The sequence below is a fragment of the Hyperoodon ampullatus genome, assembly GCF_949752795.1.
Source record: "Hyperoodon ampullatus genome assembly, chromosome: 10".
In the NCBI taxonomy this organism is placed as follows: domain Eukaryota; kingdom Metazoa; phylum Chordata; class Mammalia; order Artiodactyla; family Ziphiidae; genus Hyperoodon; species Hyperoodon ampullatus.
In genome coordinates, this window is record NC_136923.1 from 5,037,595 (window position 1) to 5,064,108 (window position 26,514).

General features: G+C 37.5%; 1 protein-coding gene across 3 annotated transcripts in view; it reads left to right on the top strand.

Moving 5' to 3' along the window:
• The window catches only part of TMCC1 (transmembrane and coiled-coil domain family 1), a gene marked incomplete at its 5' end in the record, with an annotated part of 154,764 nt that overhangs the window by 96,603 nt on the left and 31,647 nt on the right, over nt 1-26,514 (top strand). Inside the window, one exon of one of the 3 annotated variants that reach the window (XM_079712479.1) lies at nt 20,882-20,938. The exons of the other annotated variants lie outside the window; for them this stretch is intronic. Coding sequence (XP_079568605.1) covers nt 20,882-20,938 — 57 coding nt within the window. Of the gene's footprint in view, nt 1-20,881; nt 20,939-26,514 lie in introns of those variants that run through there. 3 annotated transcript variants of the gene reach the window in all.

Genomic DNA, 26,514 nt, shown 5'->3' on the forward strand with positions numbered 1-26,514 from the left:
CAACAGGATTTTCTGATGGATTGGCTATAAGAGAGAAGTTGATGACTACAAGGATTTTAGCTTGAACAGCTGGAAGAATGGACTTGTCCTTGAGATAAAAAGTCTACTGGTGGGGCAGGTTTTGTGGGAAAGAGGAAGAGTTCAGTTTGAGATGCCTATTAGATATCCAAGTGGGAATATCGAATAGACAGTTGACTGTATGCGACTGGAATTTAGGAGATGTCGAGACTGAAAATATAATTTAAGAAAGTATCACAATTAGATGATATTTAAAGTCATGAGACTAGGTGAAGTCCTCGAGAGAGAATGAGTGTAAAGAAGAGAAGAGGAAAAAGCTCTGAGCCCTGAGCACTCCAGTTTGAGAAGTGGAAGAGGAGCCTGTGAGGGAGGAGGGAAATGAGAGTATGTGTACTGGAAGCCAACTATAGAAAGTCTTCATAGGAGGGGGGAAACATCAGCTGTGTCACATGCCACACTGATAGGTCAAGTAAGATGAGGACTAAGAACTCGTCTTTGGATTTAGTAATGTGACAATGATTGGTCACCTTGACAAAAGCTTTTTGATAGAATGAGATAAAATCCAGTTGAATGGCTTTGAGAATGGGAAGAGAGGAATTTTATTTTATTTTTTTATTTTTTATTTTTATTTTTTTTGCGGTACGGGGGCGTCTCACTGTTGTGGCCTCTCCCGTCGCGGAGCACAGGCTCCGGACGCGCAGGCTCAGCGGCCACGGCTCACGGGCCCAGCCGCTCCACGGCATGTGGGATCTTCCCGGACCGGGGCACGAACCCGCGTCCCCTGCATCGGCAGGCGGACTCTCAACCACTGCGCCACCAGGGAAACCCCCAAGGAAGAGATTCTTATGAGGGTCCCAAGGAGCTCACAGAAAAAGGAATATGCATGGTCAAATTACATATCAAATGATGGTCGTTTACCCGTAATTAAAAGAATGCAATTGATAATTAAAATGAGATCTTATATTCACTTATCAGATTAATTAAAATACAAAAGTTTGATACCTAGAGCTGACACAGTCATTCACCTACACTATGGGTAGTATTGTAAATTGCTATAGTCTTTCTGGAGGACAACTTGGTAATTTCTATCAAAGTATAAAACATATACACTCTCTGATACACTGCTAGGTATTTACATTATCAGTATACGCAGAGAAGTTCACCGATAGATATATATAGAGAGAGAGGGAGAGGGAGAGTTTGTAATTTTAAAATGAGAAGAATATGTTTTGATGCCCAGTTGAAGTTCAACAATATTAAATATCTTTGACATCCCCTGCTGCGCCAAAGTGAAGCCTTCTTCCTTATTAGGGAATTGGATCCTATATCATCCTATTTTACAGTTATCCAGTGGGTTCACAGGAATTTTTTAAAGTGTCCTAGAGTTAAAGGCTTTTCGTTTATTCCGTTAATGGCCATCACTGGAGATGAGGTGTTCAGAAAGATCTAATACTCCAAGATAATTCTCACAAAAGAGCTATTAGGAACAGAATGGGCTACAGTAGGAAGCTGATAATTAGAAAACAAATCTTTAAGAAGTAAAGACTACATGGATTAGTATGTGAATGAAATGGGGGAGTGAGTCGTCTAGAGGAAGTTTACCATAATTCTGCATCTTCAGATAATTCTTTTATATATATATATTGGACTGTAGTTGATTTATAGCATTATGTAAGTTTCAGGTATATAACATAGTGATTCACAATTTTTAACAGTTATACTTCATTTGTAGTTATTATAAAATATTGGCATAGTCCCTGTGCTGTACAATATATACTTGTGGCTTATTTATTTTATACATAGTAGTTTGTACCTCTCAACCCCCTCTCTCCATGGTGCCCCTTCCCCCTTCCCTCTCCTCTTTCCTTAACTGGTAACCAGTAGTTTGTTCTCTCTATTCAGATAATTCTTTTAATCTCTAAAAGCTCTGTTTTCATTTTGAAGAAGAGAACTGCCAACTAGGTCACAAAATTTGCAAGAGCAGTAGAGGAAGATGGAACTTTTATTACATACTTCTTCCTAAACTAATGCTGCTTTTACATTCTGCATCATTACATTTATATTTATCATGCATACATTTTATCATACATGATTTATCAAATATAGGTTATTATATGAAACAATCTAATTTTTGTCTGTTTATCTTAGGTTTCCCCAGTACAAGCTCTGGTAAATTGCTTGCATCATTTGACTCACTGTTACTCTCCACTGAGTTAATTATATAAAAATGACCTCTGAGTTTTGGAGCTGGGTAGGGAGAAATAGTAAAGCCAAGTGCAGGACATCCAGGTGGCAGCTGTTCATACCTCAAACAATGAGCAAGATCTAAAGACTATACTCAACTAATTATTTCTTCGGGGGCATGAAAGCAGGATTAGAGTAAGGCAGAACTCTTACTGGTTCTCACTGACCAGGTGGTTGTGGTTTTGACGATCAGAGTGAACATTTTCACCTTGGAGGCAAGGGTTCTAGACTGTAGTGCCACTAGAGCCTCAGTTATCTCTAAAAAGGAGAATAATATCAGCCAGAGGCTGAGGCTCAAGAGACCTGGTTTATAGTCCCAGCCCAACCACAACTAGATAGGAACTTGGGGATTCAATTAACATGCAAGAGCTTTTATTCCTCACCTGTAAAATAAGACTATTTCACAAGATAACCTCTCAAGATCTTTAGATTTTAGCAGATTCAGAATTTACAGGTACAGACATGTATAGATTGATTTTAAAAATAAAGGAGCACATTTTCCTATGACTCAGAAATGGACAGAGACACAGATCTCAAACTTAGCATATTTTCTCTTTCTAGTTCATTAGATTTAAAAAGCAATTTCTTAACTGATTATTTTTCTTTGATTACAAAGTACTCATAGAAGTTCAATGAGGGATTTTACTGGACTTAAACTAGAACTACTAGTATATAGGAAAATCTGGATTTCGACAAAGCCTTATAACTTTGGGTAGGGTGATTATTTACTTTCAAAAGCAGTCATTCTAGATTCCTTTAAATAGCCGCTTTTAAGTCCAGTATAATATTTTTAAATGTAATAAATATCATTCTATATGTAAATCCTTAATTTGCACATTATTTTGCTGAAACAAAATCTGCCTTAAGTGAGAATAGCATACCTCAGTTTACATGAGATTAATCTCTGTAGCCTACCAATTAATAAATAGAAATTTAAAATTAATTAAAAAATGTACAGTGAAATGGGTGTAACCATATGGTGTATATATGTACTTTAAACATTTACTTGATCCAAAGTTTCTAAAACACTGAGAGTCTTAAGGTAAAACTGTAATGCTTCAGGTTTTTTTTTTTTTCTCTTTTTTTTGGCTCCCTGTCAGGGAACTGAACTCAGTTTTCTTATTAATGTTAAAATTAGGTGTACAAAGGTATTTTCTGGTTGCTATTAATTCTTTGAAAAATAGACAAATTTTCAGCTTCCTTAGCATTAAATTGTTACTATTAAAGACCAGTGGTTAGGAGTACATAAATAAGTACTTTACAAAAGAAGCCCTAGTTCCTAGGGCATTCGATTTTCTAAGTTTAATTACCCTAGATTAAACTCATTTCCTTTTTTAATAGGATTACTGTAGTACTAGGGATATTCTGAAGACATAGGATATCTAGATTTCAGCAGTACATTAAAAAAAATTTTTTAATTAATTTATTTATTTTTGGCTGCATTGGGTCTTGGCTTCTCTGCATGGGCTTTCTCTAGTTGCTGTGAGCGGGGGCTACTCTTTGTTGCGGTGTGCAGGCTTCTCATTGCAGTATCTTCTCTTGTTGTAGAGCACAGGCTCTAGGCATGCGGGCTTCAGTAGTTGTGGCTCGCGGGCTCTAGAGTGCAGGCTCGGTAGTTGTGGCACACAGGCTTAGTTGCTCCGCGGCATGTGGGATCTTCCCGGAACAGGGATTGAACCCGTGTCCCCTGCATTGGCAGACAGATTCTAAACCACTGCGCCACCAGGGAAGCCCCAGCAGTACATTTAAGAGATTTTTTCATATCTTTTGAGGGGGAAATTATAACTGATTATTCATAACTGAGTAAGTGAATGAATGAGTGAAAAGAGTTCTAAAATATCATCCTGGAACACAGTCTCTGATGAATTGTTGCAATTTGCTTCCTGTCCTTTTCAACCTCATCATTAATCCTTGGCTAAAGACATTGCCATGCTTAGAGTTGAAGATGTCAAGCAGCTGAAAAGAATAATTTAAATTTTGAGCTGTAAAGTTGGAATCCAGTGGTATTCTCAGACGTAAAGCATAAGTCACCACATTATGTGATTTATGGAGAGGTCAGCTGTTCTTAACACCATTTTCAATTAAAGAGAAAGCAAACACAGGAACTAAATTAGATGCTGTGACTAGGTTCTCTAGCAGATCTCTTAACTCAAAGTAATTTAGATACTGTGGGATCTTACCTAGTGGGTAAGATCTTAATTAACCTAAATCAGACAAAGCTCTTGTTACATTGCAATACATTTTAATTAGATTGTCTTGGGAATTCCCTGGCGGTCCAGTGGTTAGGACTTGGTGCTTTCACTGCCAGGGCCTGGGTTCAGTCCCTGGTCAGGGAACTAAGATCCCACAAGCTGTGCGGCGCAGCCAAAGGAAAAAAAAAAAAAAAAACAGGTTGTCTTAGTCATTCTTTGAAATTAAAATTCTAGAAAAGATGCATTATTAATATTACCTTAATATTAGGATGTTATAACCGAAACATTGTTGTTGATATACTTACAACATAAAACACCCTGAGAGAAAACAGAGTTCCCAGTAGTTGAAAAGAATAAGAGAGATGCTTAACAATATCCCCATCTCAGTTTTGTTTACAAGGAGCCACTAAGAACAAAGAACATTTGTTATCAGTTGATCATGGGCAAATTTGTCTATTAAAGTTTTCCCCTTAATGTGCAAGAGAAAGCACTAAGTTATTAGGAATTTTAATTAGGACTTTTCCTTTCCAGCTCCCTAGATTAATTGTCTACAAATTCTATAATACCCTATGAAGCCTTAGCAATCATCTAAACTTTAAAGTTAATTTTAACTTTAAAATGTTTTGAAAATTAGTTTTTATCAAATCATTAGGAGATAGAAGTATTTTTGTCAGAAAATATTCATAGGAAGATAGAAAATGTTTTTTTCCTGAGTGACTGCCAAAGTCAAGAACAAACTAGAGGCAGTTCCATATTGATTTTCTAAATGATGGCTTAGAAACAGAGATCTTCCATATTTATTGCTTCTTAGTCTTATGTGAGAAATTTGTCTCCTCATTTTAATTGTGGGTGCTTTCACTTAATCATGGGGTAAACTATCTTTTACGGTCTGTTACAACTCTGGCTTGGAATTCTGTGGAGAAAAAAAATCTGTAACTCTACCTTTTATGTGGTTGTAGAATATCAGAAACTAACTCAATCCTTAGAGGACTAAAATTAATTCATAAGCAAACACTGTCTAGCAATCAGAGGTGGCTCTGTAAAACACTGAATGCAAAAAAATAGAAGATTCCAATTCAGAAACCAGCCACAACTATCTGTAGATTTAAATAGCATAAGCATGTATTTGAGGTGATATCATTTATATTCTTATTTCTTATGGATTCATTCAACAGACATTTATTGAGCCTCCATTGTCTGCCTGGTCCTGGAGAACCAGAAGCAAATGTAGGCCCCACCATATGTATCCCCCTTCTTTTATGTAATTATAAATAAATTGGTCTCATAACTTTTAGGGAGCCTTACTTTATGAGTAGTTTCACTGGGACCCCAGGTTGTTGACCTGTGGCTGTAAGTCCTTATTTCACTGTTACCATAGTGAAATTACAGAGTTTAGTGATAGCCTGTGTTAATTAACCCATCAGATACTATAGCAAACCTACATGTAGTCTAACGGAATACAGAAACCTCAGAACAGGGTTTCCTCTGTCTTCTGTGAATACATCATTTTATTGTTATATTAGATTTTCTTTTGGAAGTATTTCAAATAGGTTGAGCCTAAGGAAATTAGGCCAGTGAACATGATGGCATTTATTACTGGATTCTGACAAGTAAATTCAAGATTGAGGGCTTACAGATATTTAATGAATGAACCATATTTCATGAAAATTCTTGAATTGTAAAGTTCAGGTATCCAGGAACTTACTAACTCCTACCCCACCTCCACCTCTCCACCCCACTGGCCACCCTGGCTTTTGGAAATGTAAGAGAGAGTATTTTGGTTGTCGCAAAGATGTGGAGAGGGGAGTGATTCTGGCTTTAGTGAATCGAGCCCATGGATGACATAATGGCCAAAATGTCAGGAGTAACCCTGGTTGGAAGCAGAGTCCCCAGGCATATTTCATCTCCCTCTGCCCTTCCCTCTTCTTTTCTTTTCTCACTAGAAAGGAAGAACCCCAGCAGTATGGATATTAGGGGTAGCAGTATGCTGTTAGCACCCTGGTGCTCTTGTCACGGCACTTATTTGGTGCCATTGCCTCTTTTACATCTAAGATATTTTTCTGAGGAAACATTGATGTCTAAATTAGTATCTAAAGTGCTCAACATCGCTAGTTATTAGAGAAATGCAAATCAAAACTACAATGAGGTACCACCTCATACCAGTCAGAATGGCCATCATTAAAAGTCTACAAATAACAAATGCTGGAGAGGGTGTGCAGAAAAGGGAACCCTCCTACACTGTTGACAGGAATGTAAACTGGTGCAGCCACTATGGAAAACAGTATGGAGGTTCCTTAAAAAATTAAAAGGAGAGTTGCTGGACTTCCCTGGTGGCGCAGTGGTTAAGAATCTGCCTGCCAATGCAGGGGACACGGGTTCAAGCCCTAGTCGGGGAAGATCCCACGTGCCGCGGAGCAACTAAGCCCGTATGCCACAAGCCACTAGTACTGAGCCCACACGCCACAACTACTGAAGCCTGCGTGCCTAGAGCCCGTGCTCCGCAACAAGAGAAGCTACCGCAGTGAGAAGCCCGTGCACCACAACAAAGAGCAGCCCCCACTCACTGCAACTAGAGAAAGCCCACACGCAGCAACAAAGACCCAATGCAGCCATAAATTAATTAATTAATTAATTTTTAAAATATAGAGTTGTCATATGATTGCACTCCTGGGCACATATCCAGAAAAAACTCTAATTTGGAAAGATACGTGCACCCCAGTGTTCATACCAGCACTATTTACAATAGCCAAGACATGGAAGCAACCTAAATGTCCACTGACAGATGAATTGATAAAGAAGATGTGGCATAGATACACAGTGTGAATACTACTCAGCAATAAAAAAGGAAATAATGTCATTTGCAACAACGTAGATGGGCCTAGAGATGATCATACTAAGTGAAGTAAGACAAAAAGAAAGACAAATACCATATGATATCACTTATATGTGGAATCTAAACTGTGACACAAATGAACTTATTTACAAAACAGAAACAGACTCACAGACATAGAAAAGAAACATGGTTACCAGGGGGAAAAGGGGTGGGGGTGGGGATAAATTAGGAGTTAGGGATTAGCAGGTACAAACTACGATATATAAAATAGATAAACAGCAAGGTCCTACTGTATAGCACAGGAAACTGTATTCAATATCCTGAAATAAACCATAATAGAATAGAATATGAAAAAGAATATATATAACTGAATCACTTTGCTGTACACCATAAGCTAACACAACATTGTAAATCAACTCTACATCAATTTAAAATTTTTTTAATATAAATAAATTAGTATCTGAAGGGACATTAATTCTCTATACTTTTTATATTAGAACATATTTATTGACCCCAGTAGAAGGTGTGCATTATCTTCCTTATTTTCTTCCTTTTCCCCTCTGTGATTATAATCATAAGTATACTATTGCTGTGTATGTATCTATTGTATATACATTGATTGCAGTTCATTGAAGTGAGTTCATTGGAGGGAGTTGTTTCCTAATTTCAGCTTAGTGAGCCTGTGCTTGTGATATTTTCAGGAACAGTACAGATTCTCATTCAGCCACTTTGACTACTATAAACCTAATGTGAGTTTGGAATTTAGAAGTTAGTTGCTTTGACCTCAGCAAGACGTGTTCACTTATACGCTGTTCCTATTTAATGTAAGCACACTTGGGCCAAAGAACATGTAAATATTTGGCTTCGTATTTGTCACCTTACATTAAATGTTGACATTAGTTAATAGAAGTATCTCTAGGAGATCCTTTTCTTTGGATCAGAATTCCAGCTTCACTTTCTTTTTTTTTTTTTTTTAAGGGACCGCTATTTATTTATTTATTTATTTTTGGCTGTGTTGGGTCCCCGTTTCTGTGCAAGGGCTTTCTCTAGTTGCGGCGAGCGGGGGCCACTCTTCATCGCGGTGCGCGGGCCTCTCACTGTCGCGGCCTCTCTTGTTGCAGAGCAGGGGCTCCGGATGCGCAGGCTCAGTAGTTGTGGCTCACGGGCCCAGCCGCTCCGCACCATGTGGGATCTTCCCAGACCAGGGCTCGAACCCGCATCTCCTGCACTGGCAGGCGGATTCTCAACCACTGCACCACCAGGGAAGCCCCAGCTTCACTTTCTTTCTAACCATTTCTAAATGATTATCTTTTCATTATTGCAATTCAAAATATCTAAATTTGAATTCATAATTGTCTTTCCTAAAACTAATCTGTTTTTCATCTTCCCTATTGCATCATCACTCTCTTAGACTGGAAACTTGGGCCTCATCTTTTTTTTTTAATTTAACTTTAAAAAAATTTTTATTGGAATATAGTTGATTTACAATGTTGTGTTAGTTTCAGGTGTACAGCAAAGTGAGTCAGTTATACATATACATATATCCACTCTTTTTTAGATTCTTTTCCCGTATAGGGGCCTCATCTTTATTCATTCTTCTCTTTCATCTCCAATATGTAGTCAACAAATCCTATTGGTTCCTTCTTCAGAAGAATCACTAGGCCTTTCTTTCACATTTCCTCTGCCACTACTTTACTCCAATCCTTATCATGTTTCGCTAAGAACACCTCTAGTTTCTCACCTCTGTTCAAGCTTTTGACTTCTCAGGTTAAAACTACCAAAGTAGGGCTTCCCTGGTGGCGCAGTGGTTGAGAGCCTGCCTGCCGATGCAGGGGACACGGGTTCGAGCCCTGGTCCGGGAAGATCCCACATGCCGTGGAGCGGCTGGGCCCATGAGCCATGGCTGCTGAGCCTGCGCGTCCGGAGCCTGTGCTCCGCAACGGGAGAGGCCACAACAGTGAGAGGCCTGCGTACCCCCCCCCAAAAAATAATAAAAAACTACCAAAGTACATGGCAGAATGCGTTAAGACATAATGTCTCGGGAAAAAACAGGAGACAGGTGAATATTTACTCTGAGATCATCTAATCTGCAACAGAGTAAAATTTATCTTTGTCTTTTGTCCTAAATTTTCACTTTTCCCAGAGTTTTACTTACTCATTTATTCCTCCATTTAATAAATATTTAATAGTATTTATTAAGTATATGTTCTGGTGTAAATAGCTAAATATTGTATTTATTGTCTTTTCATTTTCCTTTGACAATTCATCTGTTGTCTTCAGTTATCCTATTTATGCTTTCTCTAGTTTTTCGACCTCAACCTTGCAAGCTCTAGTCCTATTTCTTAGGTACTAAACCTTGATTCATTTTAAGCTCCATAAATCACACAAGTCCCAAAACTGATGGATGGCAAAGCAAGGACTCAACTCCATCTCTTCTACAGACCAGCAGCCTTCCAACCGCATCTTATTAATATAATAAGGCCTGTTGTCTAAGCTTAATGACATGAAACAATAGAATACTATAATGTGATGGTATCTCAAGAGAAAGGGCAAAGGAATGAGAAATTGGCCCTTAAATTGTTTTTTTATAACAAACTTTAAGAAGTTTGGAAGGCATTATATTCCCATAAGTAGCCAGTTAATAGTGTACGTGTCTTCAACTTGCTTCCTACTCCTTCTTGGTTGTATTTTTATTTTGCTATTCTTTTTTTTGGGGGGGGGGGGGCGGTACGCGGGCCTCTCACTGTTGTGGCCTCTCCCGTTGCGGAACACAAGCTCCGGACGCATAGGCTCAGCGGCCATGGCTCACGGGCCCAGCCGCTCCATAGCATGTGGGATCTTCCTGGACCAGGGCTCGAACCCATGTCCCCTGCAATGGCAGACAGACTCTCAACCACTGCGCCACCAGGGAAGCCCTATTTTGCTATTCTTAAAGAATATTTGAAACCACTAGGGCTGTATGCAGTTTAGTGAGAAATTAAACAACAAAGAACAATGAAGCCAGGTTATTTAAAAATATAATAGCTTCATATCTTCCCCTGCCGAAGCCATCTATGGCTAGTAAGATTTTGGAAAGAATAAATTGAGTCAATCCTTGTTCTTCTCACATGGACTTGAACTAGCCCTCAAAAGCCATTTTCTTGCTCTTTTAGCAATTTTTATATTTTCTGAGAATGTGAAAAATGCGTTTGTTTTTTTATTCCTGAGAGCCCAGAATGGTCTGTTCTTCACCTGTGATTGGAAGGTATAAAATAGATAGTAAGTAAGGATTTTCAGTAGATGGCTTATGTAGATCTGACATTCATGGAGCATAGCAAGAAAACAGCTCCTTACTGTGGCGAGTAACATTTTCTAAAACAATATAGCATTACCTATGTATTTCCTCCAAGTGGTAGTTTCTCAGACAGAGAATATGCTTGAACACATTCTAATGGTTTACCGTATACTTTTGAAATTTGAGTTGTTTTATTTTGCCTTTTTTATTAACTTTTATTGGAATATGGTTGCTTTACAATGTTGTGTTAGTCTCCACTGCGCAACAAAATGAATCAGCCATATACATACAGATATCCCTTCCCTTTTGGACTTCCTTCCCATTTAGGTTACCACAGTGCATTCCCAGTTCCTCCCACCCCACCCCTTTCCTCCTTGGTATCTGTACATTTGTTCCCTACATCTATGTCTCTATTTCTGCTTTGCCAATAAGATCATCTATACCATTTTTCTAGGTTCCACATATATGCGTTATTATACGATATTTGCTTTTCTCTTTCTGACTTACTTCACTCTGTATGACACTCTCTAAGGCCATCCATTGTCTCTACAAATGACCCAATTTCATTCTTTTTATGGCTGAGTAATATTCCATTGTATATATGTACCACATCTTCTTTATCCATTCCTCTGTTGATAGACACTTAGGTTGCTTCCATGTCCTGCCTATTGTAAATAGTGCTGCTGTGAGCATTGGGGTGCATGTGGTTTTTTGAATTATGGTTTTCTCTGGGTATATGCCCAGCAATGGGATTGTGGGGTCATATGGTAGTTCTGTGTTTAGTTTTTTAAGGAACCTCCATATTCTTTTCCATAGTGGCTGTATCAATTTACATTCCCACCAGCAGTGTATGAGGGTTCCCTTTTCTCCACACCCTCTCCAGAGTTTATTGTTTGTAGATTTTTTTGAAGGTGGCCATTCTGACCGGTGTGAGGAGATGCCTCATTGTATTTTTGATTTGCATTTCTCTAATAATTAGTGATGTTGAGCATCTTTTCATGTGTTTGTTGGCCATCTGTATATCTTCTTTGGAGAAATGTCTATTTAGGTCTTCTGCCCATTTTTGGATTGGGTTGTTTGTTTTTTTGATTTTGAGCTGCATGAGCTGCTTGTATATTTTGGAGATTAATCCTTTGTCTGTTCTTTAATTTGCAAATATTTTCTCCCATTCTGAGGGTTGTCTTTTCATCTTGTTTATGGTTTCCTTTGCTGTGCAAAAGCTTTTAAGATTCATTAGGTCCCATTTGTTTATTTTTGTTTTTATTTCCCTTTCTCTAGGAGGTGGGTCAAAAAGGATCTTGCTGTGATTTATGTCATAGAGTGTTCTGCCTATGTTTCTAGTGTCTGGCCTTACATTTAGGTCTTTAATCCATTTTGAGTTTATTTTTGTGTATGGTGTTAGGGAGTGTTCTAATTTCATTCTTTTACATGTAGCTGTCCAGTTTTCCCAGCACCACTTATTGAAGAGGCTGTCTTTTCTCCATTGTATATTTTTGCCTTCTTTGTTGTAGATTAGGTGACCATAGGTGTGTGGATTTATCTACGGGCTTTCTATCCTGTTCCATTAATCTGTATTTGTTTTTGTGCCAGTGCCATACTGTCTTGTAGCTTTATAGTATAGTCTAAAGTCAGGGAGCCTGATTCCTGCAGCGCTGTTTTTCTTTCTCAAGATCGCTTTGGCTATTCAGGGTCTTTTGTGTTTCCAAAGAAATTGTAAAATTTTCTGTTCTAGTTCTGTGAAGAATGCCATTGGTAATTTGATAGGGATTGCATTGAATCTGTAGATTGCTTTGGGTAGTATAGTCATTTTGACAATATTGATTCTTCCAATCCAAGAACATGGTGTATCTCTCCATCTGTTTGTGTCATCTTTGATTTCTTTCATCAGTATCTTATAGTTTTCTATGTACAGGTCTTTTGCCTCCTTAGGTAGGTTTATTCCTGGGTATTTTATTCTTTTTGTTGCAATGGTAAATGGGATTGTTTCCTTAATTTCTCTTTCTGCCCTTTCGTTGTTAGTGTATAGGAATGCAAGAGATTTCTGTGTATTAATTTTATATGCTGCAACTTTACCAAATTCATTGATTAGCTCTAGTAGTTTTCTGGTGGCATCTTTAGGCTTTTCTATGTATAGTATCATGTCATGCCTTTTTTTTTTTTTTAACATTGAAGGTATGATCTGGGATTAGAGGAAATGGGGAATTACTGCTTACTGAGTATGGAGTTTTAGTTTTGGATGATGAAAAATTTCTGGAAATAGATAACGGCAGTGGTTCCACAACATTGTGAATGTACTAATGTCACTGAATTGTACACTTAAAAATGGTTGAAATGGTAAATTTTGTGTTTTGTATATATTACCTCAATAAAGAAAAACATTTTTTGAAAAACACTGAAGGTATGACCTCACTTAGAAAAGAAAACTGAAATCAACCTGGTCCCACTAAAGGCTATATTTCTTCTTCCTCATAAGCCTGCTATTTTGAAAATGTTTGTTTACAAACAACATATATTATTTTTCCTGAAAAAAAGAAAAGTAATTAGGAACTAAGAGCCAGTCAGCATTTTTGAGCAGCACCAGTATAATGATACCACCTGGAGTACTTAAAATTCCAGACAAAATTAAATATTTGTCATTTTAATCTGCATATACAACTTCATTATGGGTGAATGTACACTTTCCATTGGGCCCTTGGACATCTGGAAAACAGCTTGACCCTTTTACATACCTCAGGTTGGAGACCACTATTCTATATTATGTCTCATGACATCACAGATACTATTTTAATATACCATTTCATCTTATGACACAAATTGCTGTATGATTCTGTACTTGCTTTGCAGGTGATGCTTGGGGGTTACCTGGCCCTTCCTTGATTGGAGGCTGATATTCCCATCAGGGCTTTATGGTACTTTACAGATGTGAAATAGCTCCCCAAACACCTTTGAGCCCCTAGGTGGTACATGATTCCTTTGAGGTAGGCAGAGCCTAAATAAGCAACCTTCACTGCTTATTGTACTTCTTCAGTTAATTGTCTTGAATAGGAAGACAGGTAATTTAACTAATTTCTAAAGAAGGTCAGTGCCTCTGTTCTTCCTTCCTAAAACCTCATAATTCTGGTGTTGGCTTTGGCACTAAGCAAAAGCTTCTGTTGCTCTCCTTTCTGAACTAATTGGTTCTAAGCAGTAAAATAAAGTACTTGCCTTATTTAGAGGTTCATATGACTATACTAATCTCAAAAGATTTTAAACTCCTTTACAGTTCCTCGCTTTGTCATTTTTCTGCTCCCCCACCCACTGGCTGGTTATGGGTGTTTACTTTTTCATAAAGAAAGCCGCTGAAGTCAAAAGCTACCTCTTATTGAATCCCAGTGGGAGGTTAATACAGTTAGGGAATTTTTAGCTGAACTGGTTGCCAGCTGGAGGAGGGCAAGAGAAGAGACTCCTTGAGGAATGCACAGCCAACTGATGTGACAGATTTTAACTTCAGTGCCTTCCTTGCAGATCTGTTCTCTGCTTTCTACAAGTACAGATAGTAATTGATTTATTAGATTTATCAATTTTCTTCCTTGATTCAACTTTACTTTTCCCCATCTTTTGCCGCTTTTGGAAAAATTTATCCAGCCAGTCATCAGGCATCAACATCAAAAAGGTCAGTCTGTAGAAACAGAACAATTTCCTTGGTCTTTGGACTTTTTTCCCCAGTGGATCCTTCATGAATAAAATATAGTAAAGCGTGAAAGAAAAGGAGAACATTAGGCATTTTATCCAAAAAATAAAGTAGTATCCATGAGGTCTGACAGCTGAGGTAGGTTTTAATAATATAGAAAAGCCTCTGGAATTAGTCTTGGTTTTTATAAGGAGTATCTTTTGTCTGGGATTTGCTTCCAGATAATTGCAAGGGAGGGAGGAAGTACCCGCCATGAGTTAATCATTGAAGCTGGATAAAGAGTGCATAAAATTCTTTATCCTCTCTACTTTTATATATATTTGAAATGTTGCATAACAAAGAGGTCTTGAAAAGACATCTTTTCCCCAGGAATTTTGGAAGGATAAAATCTATTTCCTTATGAAATTTTCAGCATCCCCCCCGCAATAGTCAACAGTGTTGAACACCATAAGGATACTATTGTAGGTTTGTATTACTGAGGGAAAAAATATTTTCTTGTCAGATATAATTCTGAATTTAGTAGGGTTTTTTGTTATTATTTTTGTTTGTTATTGTCCAGATTGTTGTATTTATACAGCAATGTGTAAAGTTATTTCAAAAACTAGATTCTAGTGAAACTTGTGTTCAGCTTTGTTTCCATCTAAAGGCATGTTCAGTAAACTTTAATCAGTATTGAGAAGTCTGAAAACTACTCAATGAAAAAATAGTATTAAACAGTTTCTTTATAAAGTGACACTTAAACGTTTTTAGTTGTTTGTAAAGGAAACTTTTTGTGTTATCATTAAAATATCCCTGATACATCTTTGGGTGGTATTTAGTAAAGGAGCCTACCTTCTCAGTCTGGGTCCTAACTTTACTGCTAAATCCTCGGTGTCTTCTAGTTTGTCAAGTTGATCACACTTATTAAAATATCTATGCGAACTGAGATATTATAACTTTGATCTAAAGCAAGGGTTAGCAACCTTTTTTTTTTTTCTTTGTAAAGGGCCAGATAGTAAATATTTTAGGCTTTGAGGGCCACAAAAGTGCTCTATTACATATTCTTCTTTGTTTTTTTGTTCTTAGAACTCTTTAAAAATGTAAAAATAGTTCTTAGCTCTTTTGCAAGAGCCTTATTAAAATAGGCAGAATTAAACAATTGCTTTTTAATTAGATGCTTTACAAAATATTAATAAAAGCTAAGGACCTAAATGTTAAAGGTTATTTTCAAAGGTAAAATTATGACTCATACAAAATGAACATATGTGAAAGATTGTATTTAACTCACTAATTAACCAATTATTAGGAGCCAGTAAGATATTAAAATGAGAATTAGACTTACGGAAATTTATATTCTCTACCAGAAAAAATTGATTTGTATTTCATCACCAGCGCTGTCCACAAGGTAATTTCCGTCTCTACAGAGTTTCAGAATAACGTAGCCAGAGACAAAGATGCAGACCTTTATACTATCAGATAACTCCAAAATATCCAATAGACAACACCAGATATTCCCTTGAAAGGGCACATAAAATTTTTTTACCATTTTAGTCTTTCACAGTTTCTGCTGACAATCTCCCATCCCTCTTATGATCATAAATAATTTCCAAAGATTTTTCTTGATCGCAAAATAGTTGGTCTCTTTAGGTTTGACATGATTATTTATATAGGTGCATTAAGAGTGCTAATTAATCATACAGACATCCTTGAGTTTTCTTTGCAAATCCACAGTGATACAGTTTTGAGCAATTACTAAGGCTACAAGATTGACTTCTGTATGGAAGTTTTCATAAAGAATCTTAGATTGGACTTTTAAACACCTCTATTACTTACTATCCCAAGGTTAGGAAACCACACCTAAGAAACTCTCTGACTAGATTTCATCTACAGAGCTGATAAATTTGAGTGAGTTAATCTCATCTTTAGGTCCCCAGCATTTGCTGAGGCTTGCCAGGAAGTAAGTGACCTTCCTTACCACCGCTAAGCCAGGGACTCTGTAAATCAGGCATCAGGTCGGTTTTCCTGGGAGGGCTTCTTTTTAGACATTGGCTCCATATATAAAGTCAGCTATCCTTAATGTGGTTTTTCATGTATGATTAAATGCGAATCTTTCTCAAATATGACATTCCAGGTATGTATGGTTACAAAATCCAATTATATCCTAATAAAAAGGAGATAAGATACTAGTGTTGATCCTATACAAATAACTGTATTGCCATAAAAAGGTAAGGAAAACTCAGTAAGTTTCTGAATGCTGTTGATTCAGTGAAAATCAGATACCACTTAATGTTTTATTTTAGATCACAAAAGCAGAGTCTACTAAAATGTGAGTTAGAAATAGTTTAAGAAGAAAGTAAAAGGGCTTCCTCATGTAGCCACAAAAAATAGAACATTAAGAGAACATCAACAGTATTCTAAACAAAAAACCACAATAAAATTTCCTTCATCAGTTCATTCCGTCCTGTATCGTTAGTTCTTGCTCAAATGGAACTTGGGTCAGCAGTCTGCTTTCATGAAACATCTGCTTCTGGACTGAAAAGCATCATGGAAATCCTGGTCTAGTCCACTGGTAAATCCTGAAAGTTATCTAAGTGATGTCAGCTCAGAAACATGTACCTAAGGGTCTGTTCTTTGGAGTAGCAATAGTTTGTAGAGTACCTTGTACATTCCTTTCCATGAGACTCTCAAAGATAGTTTTAGGTGTAACAGTTAACCTGAAAGTTTCATTTTTCTATATTTAGGAGCCAGTCTTGGGAAGGCAAAATCAAAAGAATTGTTGAAAGAGATTTGGGCCCTTGATTAAGATAGGAGCATGGATGAGAAACGGTACTTGGTTATTTAATCAAAATGACAATAAAACATTATAATAAACATGTAAGGAAATGCAATTTTAAAGAACTTAGCTCTTTCACAAGTAAAAAACCTTTGTTCTTTCTGGTTGGTTTGTTGTTTTTTTTTAATCATTAAGAACTTTGTAAATCCATCATAAAGCCAGAAAGTTATTCTGCTATCTAGGCAAATTACACAGAAGATAAAGAATAATCTTTCATATTGTAGATGAAGGCATTAAACAGTAAGCCAAAGAAACTAGCCCATCAAAACTGATTGAATTTTGCAAAATTTGGACATATTTCATATCTTCTTTTCAGATCCCAGTAGTATAAACCAAGGCAAATCAAATTCAGTTTCTAAGATTTGTCTTTCTTTCAAATTCTGGAACAAACTGCCACTTTACTTTGGGACAGAAATGCTCTTTTTCCTTCAAAAACGAAAGGACTTTATACCTTGTACTGTTGCTCCTAGCATAGTTCGAACCTCCTATATCATTTATAACATATTTCAGAGAGAAGATTAGGTGGAGGGAATGGATAATAAGAAATATCTGTCATACACAAGGATTTTAGCAGACTAGAAAGGCTCCTGAATACACATAACAGATTTTCTACAGCCCCACACTTCGCTTACACCTTCTTAAAGTGGCAAAATGAACCCGATTGGTAACATGACCTAAAGATATAGCCACTCTAATAGCATATACAAATAAGAAGCAAATGTATATCAACTTAAAACTATGCTTAATAATCAACATTTAGTATTCTGTTTACTTAGAAATTTATCTGAGCATCTAAGAATTATTTGTTAATTAGCTTCATTTGACATTAGTCCAAGATTTTAAATTGCCATAAGATCTTGGAGGTATTTAAGCTGACACATAATTGCTATTGATATAAAAAGTTATTCAGTATTATGATTCAGTTTAGATGAACACAAATTTTCGTTTTTCTAAATATCAGACATTATATAAGAAGAATAATATTAACTTATTTGATCAGTAAACCTGTATAAGTAAATTTAGGAAGTTGAGATTAATTTTAATCTGAATTAAAATAAACACAAGTAAATTAAAATGTGTGCAGTATTATACTTGGACAAAACTAATCTTTTTTCTTTGTTTTTTTTTGTTTGTTTACAAATCTAGTCTTGATTTGCAAAATATTTAACTTAATTATATGAATTTGGATTTTTTTAATGTTTCAGAACTATTAGTTTCTGTAAGAAGGATTTTTTTCCTTTGTCTAACATATTTGAAGTATTACATGTTCAGTTCATTTTCTTGGACTTCTAAGAATATTTGATGTATAAGTGCTTATTTAGCTCTATAAAACCAATGAGAACAGAACCCCTTAATTTAAGAGCTATTATAATTAATTTTTAATGTCTTCTAAAAATAGGAAAACTTACACAACAAGAAGTCAAGATCTTTCTGAATTACAGACACAGGCACACAGAGAGCTATGGCTTCAGTTCTACAACTTCAGCCGTGAATCAAAAGTAAGCACAAAACCTTACCAGTACAGATCTCAAAGAGCTGTTCCCCTTTATAATATATACAGCATTTTTAATTGAGTTGAGCTCAATATAGACAAATGGGCAAAAAGAAAAGTCTAACAAACTGAATTCTCTTTTGGTTTATTACCCAACAGAAAATAGATCTATTGTGTATCACTTTTCTGAAGAGACCACCACATGGTCAAATTATTAAAATCAAATTCTCATTCTGTGATGCCGTCAATGAGGAGTAATTTATCATAAAGCAGAAACAAACAAAGTCAACAAGAGAAAAAAAATCAAAAGAACCAGAAAGTAGCAAAATTAATGTTTTATTGCCAGTTGAGATTTGCTTTGGGAGCCAAGAAGACTTGTACCCAGGCTAAGGCAGCCAGTGAAGGGTACTTCTCTGACAACTTGGGTAAATTCATTAGCATCTTGGTGGAACCTCAAAAACTGTTTGAGAATAATTTTTTGTAAGGTAAGATCATGACTCTCATATAAATACACAGTGAACATTTCTTACACACAAGGTCTTACACACCCAGGAAACTCTTCGGGGCTGCTCTCTACATATGGCAGCTCATCCAGTCAAGGCAGTTTTGATCTTATGACACCTTGTCTCAACACTTGCTTCAGTGATCTCAGTGGGAAGGAAAGAGAATAAAAGAGCCTCATGACAGAAGTGTTAGGTTTGGTTTTTTCTAAGTGATGAGATTACACATAATTTTGCTTTCTTTTATGCCCACTCGTGTTTTCAAAGTTTTCTACAATGAACATAATTGTCTTAAAAGAAAGTATATTTAAAATGCTAATAAACAGAATTAAGCAAACATCTGCTAATGTTGATGCTAGCAGTGCAGGATTGGGGTTTTTTTTGGTTTTTTGTCATTGTTTTTGTAGAAACAAATATTTACTCTGTTGAAACCTTATAACCTAATTTTTAAGCAAAGACACAACTTGTATTAAGTCATAAAATTCTTTATTAATTTGTTCTGGAGAGTCAAGGTCTGAGTTCTGTGCCTCTAGAGATAAAAGAGGAATTTCTGGAGCCATGGTTTTAACCCAGAATTTTCTTCAAATTCATTCAAGATACTTTGGATTCCATTCAGAGTACTTTCTCCTATTTTAAATGAAAAATGCTAAGGAAGCTGGTGAATGCTGATAGAAGAACCTTCTTTGACCTCTCAGTACTGTGTGCTGGTTTGAGCTTCCAGCCCCATACTTAAATAGAAGTATAGAAATGATCGCAGCTTTAGGCTCATAGAAAGGACTATACTGTACTATATCAAATTGTCTTCATGTTAACCTTTGTGCATGTTAACTTCAAAAAATGTTACTAGTTATTATACATTGTATACACTACACTATATTTTATAATCATTAAAATTCTTCCCATGTGCATTTCCCAAAACTACTTTTATAAATGAAGAAATAAAGCTCAGATCTGATAGGTTGTTTAAGGATAAATCCCAAAGTGACTTTCTCAGTGCAGAAACAGCTTCTTCAAGACATTCAGTTCTTTCATGCAGTATCGTGGGTATTGAATAAATAGTATGTGATGGTACAGGAGCTGAGCTCAGGTTTACGACTGTGGTGTTTTAATCTGTTGCTTAAACTTCAGAGACCTTAATGCTTTTCATTCAGAAGCTTTTTCTCCCTTTGTCCGTAGTGAAAAAGACTTCAGGGTCTCATGCTCTGCACAAGAAGTCTTTCTGAAGTCTTTCTCTTGCTCAGTTTTCATTTAAATGACTTTGTGAACCTAAAATGAAAATAAGAGAAGAAACATTAGAAAAGCATAGAAATTTGTCCTGGCGATCTTTTAGTCCTTTGTTGAAACATGGGTAGATTGTTTTCTCTTTGTATTTATTGAACCAAGCTACCTAAACAGTGTTATCCTATTTAGAATGTTTTTAACCTTCTTTAAGCTATTCTCTAAACCTTATCTGGTTTTAAATGAAAATACAAATGTGGATGGTGAATTAATGTCCTGTAGCTTTAAATTCAGCCAGTTTGGTGCCTTTGTCTCTTATAAAAGATGCTCACAGCTCGAGAAGAGAGGCAGCTACTGTCTGTGATCTCCATTCTGAAACTATTCAACTATTCATTTGCATTAGCAGCTCTAGCAAACTGCACCCACATCCAGGCGCGCGCACGCGCACACACACACACACACACACACACGGATGCTTGTTTGGCAGAAGCTTTCTGTTTATTCAGCAGAGTCCTCCCTGGCTCCCAGATTTCTGTAGAAAGCTCTAAGAGTTGATGCAGGAGACAGAACCGGAACTGCATGAAGGCTGAGGAAGGCACTGCGGAGGATTGGCTATGCAGGGATGTTGATGTGGTGTGGCTGTACCTGTCTGTTCTGTGAAAGACACTTCTCTGAGGCTGTGAAGGTGAGAAGCCCAGGGATCAACTAGAAGCTTCATTTCGGCCGGCTGTTGGCGGGGGAATGCATTCCCAGTGGTAGCTGTCCTCATTTACAGCGTTATTCTCGGAAACCAAGTATGTGCAGCCTTGACAGACTATGCCACAGCTCCTCTGCAGTTTGGAAGCTGGGACAAATGGAAAGAGCTTATAGCCAAAAGAGGTTGTGATTGTTTGCACGATCCAAGCTTGCTCTGGCAGTGCACAAATGAAGGATGAGCTTTGTGGCAAGCAAAATCAGCAGACTGCCTGACAGGGGGTTTTGGTAAGATAAATGTGTTGCTTGTGTTTTGGGTCTCCACCACCTTGCCCCCCATCTTTTCTTGTTTTTCTGTTTTTACTTTTCTGTATCAGCTATATAGAATTGACTCTTAGCAATAACTAAAACATTTTAGAGATTCACATTTGGTGGTAAGGGATAGCCAAGGGAGCTAGAAAGGAAACCATTATTTCTGGTCATTCAGTTTTGTGACCTTCAGAAATAGTCATCAAGTTTTCTCGATATCCATAAAGAGGCAGAAGCTAGGAATTTCCAGAGCAAAGAACGCTAACAATAAGATATCCCTTCCCTTCTTTGAACAGTCATAATTACCCCCGCTCCTTCCCCCCCGCCCCAGCTTTCCCTGTGGCCTGAAGTGGAGAAGAAAAAATAAAGTCTTCTTGCTCTTATAAAATTGTTGCCGCTGGAACAGTAATAGGCTGAGAATTTAAGTATGGAGGTGGAGGAAGGCAGGTTGAGGAGTCTGCTATTTTCATAGCTGTGCATTGGTGGGTGTTTATCTTAGATTCATTAGCATTGCTGTTCATTATCACGTGGTTGTTAGTGCTTTATCTCTTTGCCTGTACTGTGATTTAATCCCTTTTATGTTCTATTTTGTACAATTTTTCTTTGCCAGGCCCAGTTATATCATTATGAGGCCTTTTTCTGTTATTATTAATACATATTAGCCTTTATTAGAGAAAAGATGGTTGTAGAAAGTAGCCCTGAAATACTTACGGACCCCAAGAAAGGTAAAGTTATTTTCTCTTTAAAATCTAGAGCTTGCTTTCAGCAGATTCTGGGGTCTTGATTTGGGGATCTTTCATAAGCATTTTATTGCAAGTTAAAGAAACAGTCACATTAGTTCTGTGAAATCCTACCTTGCTCTAATCTGCCTTAAGTTGGATCCTGTTTCTTGTGTTTTTCTAAGCATGAAGGTTTACTTTTCCTCATGCTTTCTTAGGCAAGTGTTGCTGGATGGTATGGTGACTGTTTTATTAGCCTACCTCAGACCTTGTCCTTGTGCCCCACCTTCTCACCAGTGGAGAGAGCCAAGTTTTCTAGCTGCTTAGAGGGGCACAGAAGAAAACCATTGACACCTGCCTTTTTGCTGACTCACTGGTTATATAAACCTTGTAAATACAGCTATCCATATACTCCATTAGGTTACTGGGCAGGTGGCCCCCTCCTTGTTTACTGGCCTTTTCCTTTCTCCTCATCCTCCTGCTTCTTCCTTAAGTTTTTGGTAACGCAGTCTCAACCTTTCACCAAGTGAGTTCTAAGAAGCAGTGATAGATCTTTTTTCTTCTGTTGAATTGTTGGGTTAACTGTGTATTTTCATCTTGATTATGATAAAATTCCAAATTCTATATTTTCTTGGCACATGAAACCTACAGTATTAATACGTCTTTTCATTTGTGGGCCAGTTAAAGTAAAAACTTCCTTTTCTCTCTTTGAGAACTCAGTTTAAATGCCCCTGTTCAAAGAATTATTCTATGACCTCCCAATCTAAAGTAAGTTTCTCTGCCTTACATTATTCCTTTCTCACAGCACTGTTCTTTTTCTTTGCAGCACTTTTCACAATTTATGTTATTTGATTACTGGTTTTTTTTGTTTCCACCACTTTTCCCCACTCAGCCCTAAGTGTCATGAAGGCAGAGACTTTATTTTTTTGTCAATATATGCCCAAGCACCTAGCAAAACGCCTGGCTGAGAATTGAAGAAATGACAGTAGGCAGTATTACATGTGTAAAGACCCTACGCTGATGTCGACTGAAAAAAAAAATGCACAACGTCAGAGTTGTGAAGTAAGTTTTATTTGGGGCAAAATGAGGACTATAGCCTGGGAGACAACCTCTCAGATAGCTGTGAGGAACTACTTCAAAGAGCTAGGTGGGGAGTTCAGTATATATGTGATTTTGGTGAAGGGGGATTCATGCAGTCAAGCACACATGTTGGCAGAAAGTTGCCACTAGTCACAAGGAGCAGATGCCTCCATTAATGATTTAAGTGCTTTTCCAAATATGAGAAGATACAAGAAATTGGGATCATAAAATCTGAAAAATATCTTAACGATCTGAAGCCCTTGTTCTGCCAGTTTTCCCGGAGCACAGAGTGCCTCATTCCTAATCTCTGCCCTGGCTCCTTTCAGGGTGTGTTGAAGGTCAGCGATTACGGTGGCTAGTGACTTCATCCTTGTAGAGGCAGATGGTGAGCAACAATTCTTCATCCACAGTGAGAAGAAACAGGATGAGCAGCAGCAGGGTCTAAAAAAGGCCAGTGTGGCTAGAGTGAGAGGAGCATGCTATAAGATGAAGCTAGAGAGAGGTCCAGAGCCTAATCAGTCACATAGTACTTTACAGACCAAGTTCACATTCTTGTTCTTAATATTTTAAGAGTGTGGAAAGCTACTAAAATAATTTAAGCATTGGGTGATTTAGGATTTCCTTTTTCTTCTTCTTCTTTTAATTCTTCAGTTTAATTGAGGGCCTAAATGAATGCAGCTAGATCAGTCAGGGTGAGTGATTCAGGAGAGAGAGGACAAGATTTTTTTTTTAACAGTTCTTCTGTTCCTCAATTTAATCTTTTTTTTAAAATAAATTTATGTATTTATTTATTTATTTCTGGCTGCATTGGGTCTTCGTTGATGCTCACGGGCTTTCTCTAGTTGCAGCCAGCAGGGGCTACTTGTCGTTGCCGTGCGCAGGCTTCTCTTGTTGCCGAGCACGGGCTCTAGGCGCACGGGCTTCAGTAGCAGCATGTGGGCTCAGTAGTTGTGGCTCGTGGGCTCTAGAGCGTGGGCTTAGCAGTTGTGGCTTGCGGGCTTTAGAGCGCAGATTCAGTAGTTGTGGCGCACAGGCTTAGTTGCTCCGCGGCATATGGGATCTTCCTTGACCAGGGCTAGAACATGTGTCCCCTGCATTGGCAGGCGGATTCTTAACCACTGCACCGCCAGGGAAGTCCTGAGAGGACAAGATTTTGTCCTAAGAGTTTGACGGTAGAAATAAGTAGAGATAGGTGGGAAGTATTATAATTTGACAGGAATTTGGAAAGTAAAATAGATAGGACTTGGTATTGGATTGGATATAGGTAGAAGGCAGATGATGTCAAGGATGATTCCTGGGCTTTGGCATGGTTTGGTTTTGGCTTGTGTAACCTGATGGATAGTAATGCTTTCCCTGAGATATAGACTACTGTAAGAGAACCAGGTTTAGAGAAGGATCACAGTGTTTGGTTTTGGTCATGTAGATTTTGATATAGTCAAGTAGCCCTTTGGATCTGTACATCTAGATTCCAAAGGAGGTTGTACTACTTTTACCATTGGGAAACCTTTAGTGATATCCTTGGAAAAAAGTCCAAAACAGTTTAGACCTACCTTGGGAGCTTATTTCCCACCATAGCCCTCTCCTGTGCCATACTTTTACAGTCTCATGAACCATTCAGTTGTCTTGAAGAGACTATTACGTTCCCTTCTTCTGGGCCTTTGCTCATACTGGCGGTCAACCTGAAATGCCTTTCCTTACCCCTTCTCATTTTTATCAAAAGCTTCTTCCTTCAAGGCTCATTTCGTTTTTCACCTCCTCCAAGAAGCCTTCCCTGTTCCCTCTCCGTTCCTGTATTCAAGAAGTACTTTACCTTCATATCTACCATATCATTTACTTAATCAGACCTGTGTTTCATTTCTGTGTCTCACCAACTAGGTTATGTGTTTCTTGAGAGCAGGGATTCCACCTTTATTCAATATGTTAGATAAGAAGAACAAAGGATAATTGCAAAATTAATTAAATAGTAGAAGCCTTGATCTTTTCTACACCCTGGTTCCTTAGTCTCATAGCACCATGATGTCCATCTATCTACTGATTTTCTCTAGGCTGTCCTACATTTGTACCTTATAGATACCTACATACAACTTTTCTACCTACATAGTAGAAAAGTTCTTCCTTTCATATGCAAAATCCCTAAGCTAGTCATTTTCATCATATACTTTTTTACTTTTACTTTATTTGTAATTTATCAGAAAAACTGAAAGCTTGCTGTTGCTTATCACACGTGAAAGAATTGACCAAGACAGGAAGGACTAGAATTCATAGCTGATCTTGTTCTCTATGTCTCCTCTTTCCCCATTCTCTGGAATAATTCTAGAATCCATGCAGTACTTTTTTCAGTGAGGTCACTTATTGGCGTTTAAGACTGGGTAAGACTGTGCGTCGCAGGAGGCGTGACCCACATATTTCCTAGTGCTCCCTAATAGGATAGCACTGTCCACAGTTGAGCAAGCCTCCCCCCAGGGAGCAGAGTGTAGAAATGCAGAAACAAGTTATGAAGGTTGGCTCCTTCCCATTTAAGTAATTCTTTCACAGAGGCTTAAGCATTCAATTTGTCTTTTCAGACATCTTTAAAAAGTTGAATTTCCTTCTTAATATCTCAGTTAATATTTGTATGTATGGATTTTCATTCTTTGGAGGCCTGAATTTCAGTGATTTCTTACCCCTTTTAGGAGTTATAGATACCTCCATTTAAAAACCTGAGAGACAATTGGACTACCCTCTGAAATTCATACCAGTCACATATTTATTCTATTTTTTTATAGATGTGTTTAATTTAGACCTTTCTTTTAGTCATAGTTATCCCATTATAACTTGGAAATATGAAATAGATTGTATCCCTTGTATTCTATTTGAGAACGTTGGTTTATATAGCATCCATTGTCGTTACAGATCTTGAATGAGAAAAATCTAAGCAACTCTAAACATTATATCACAAAAGAATGACTGTAGTTCTAACATGATTTGATTACTTGCAACTAAATAAAAATTATTTAAAGATAAATTTATTTAAACAGAGGGACAGATCATTATTGCACTCTTTTTTTTTTTTTTTTTTTTTTTTTTTTTGCGGTACGCGGGCCTCTCACTGTTGTGGCCTCTCCCATTGCAGAGCACAGGCTCCGGACGCGCAGGCCCAGCGGCCATGGCTCACGGGCCCAGCCGCTCCGTGGCATGTGGGATCCTCCCAGACAGGGGCACGAACCCGTGTCCCCAGCATCGGCAGGCGGGCTCTCAACCACTGCACCACCAGGGAAGCCCCCATTATTGCACTCTTGATAAACTCTTCTCAGATCAATTCTGTTCATTAAAAAATATATAAAATCTTTGACAAGTGATACTGTAGGCTATTACCTTTCTTAGAATTTGTACTTAATTTTGAGAACATAGCTGCTTTTTTGTACAGTAGAATAAAACAGATACACATATAAAGTTTGTTTAAATACCTGCTATGTAAACT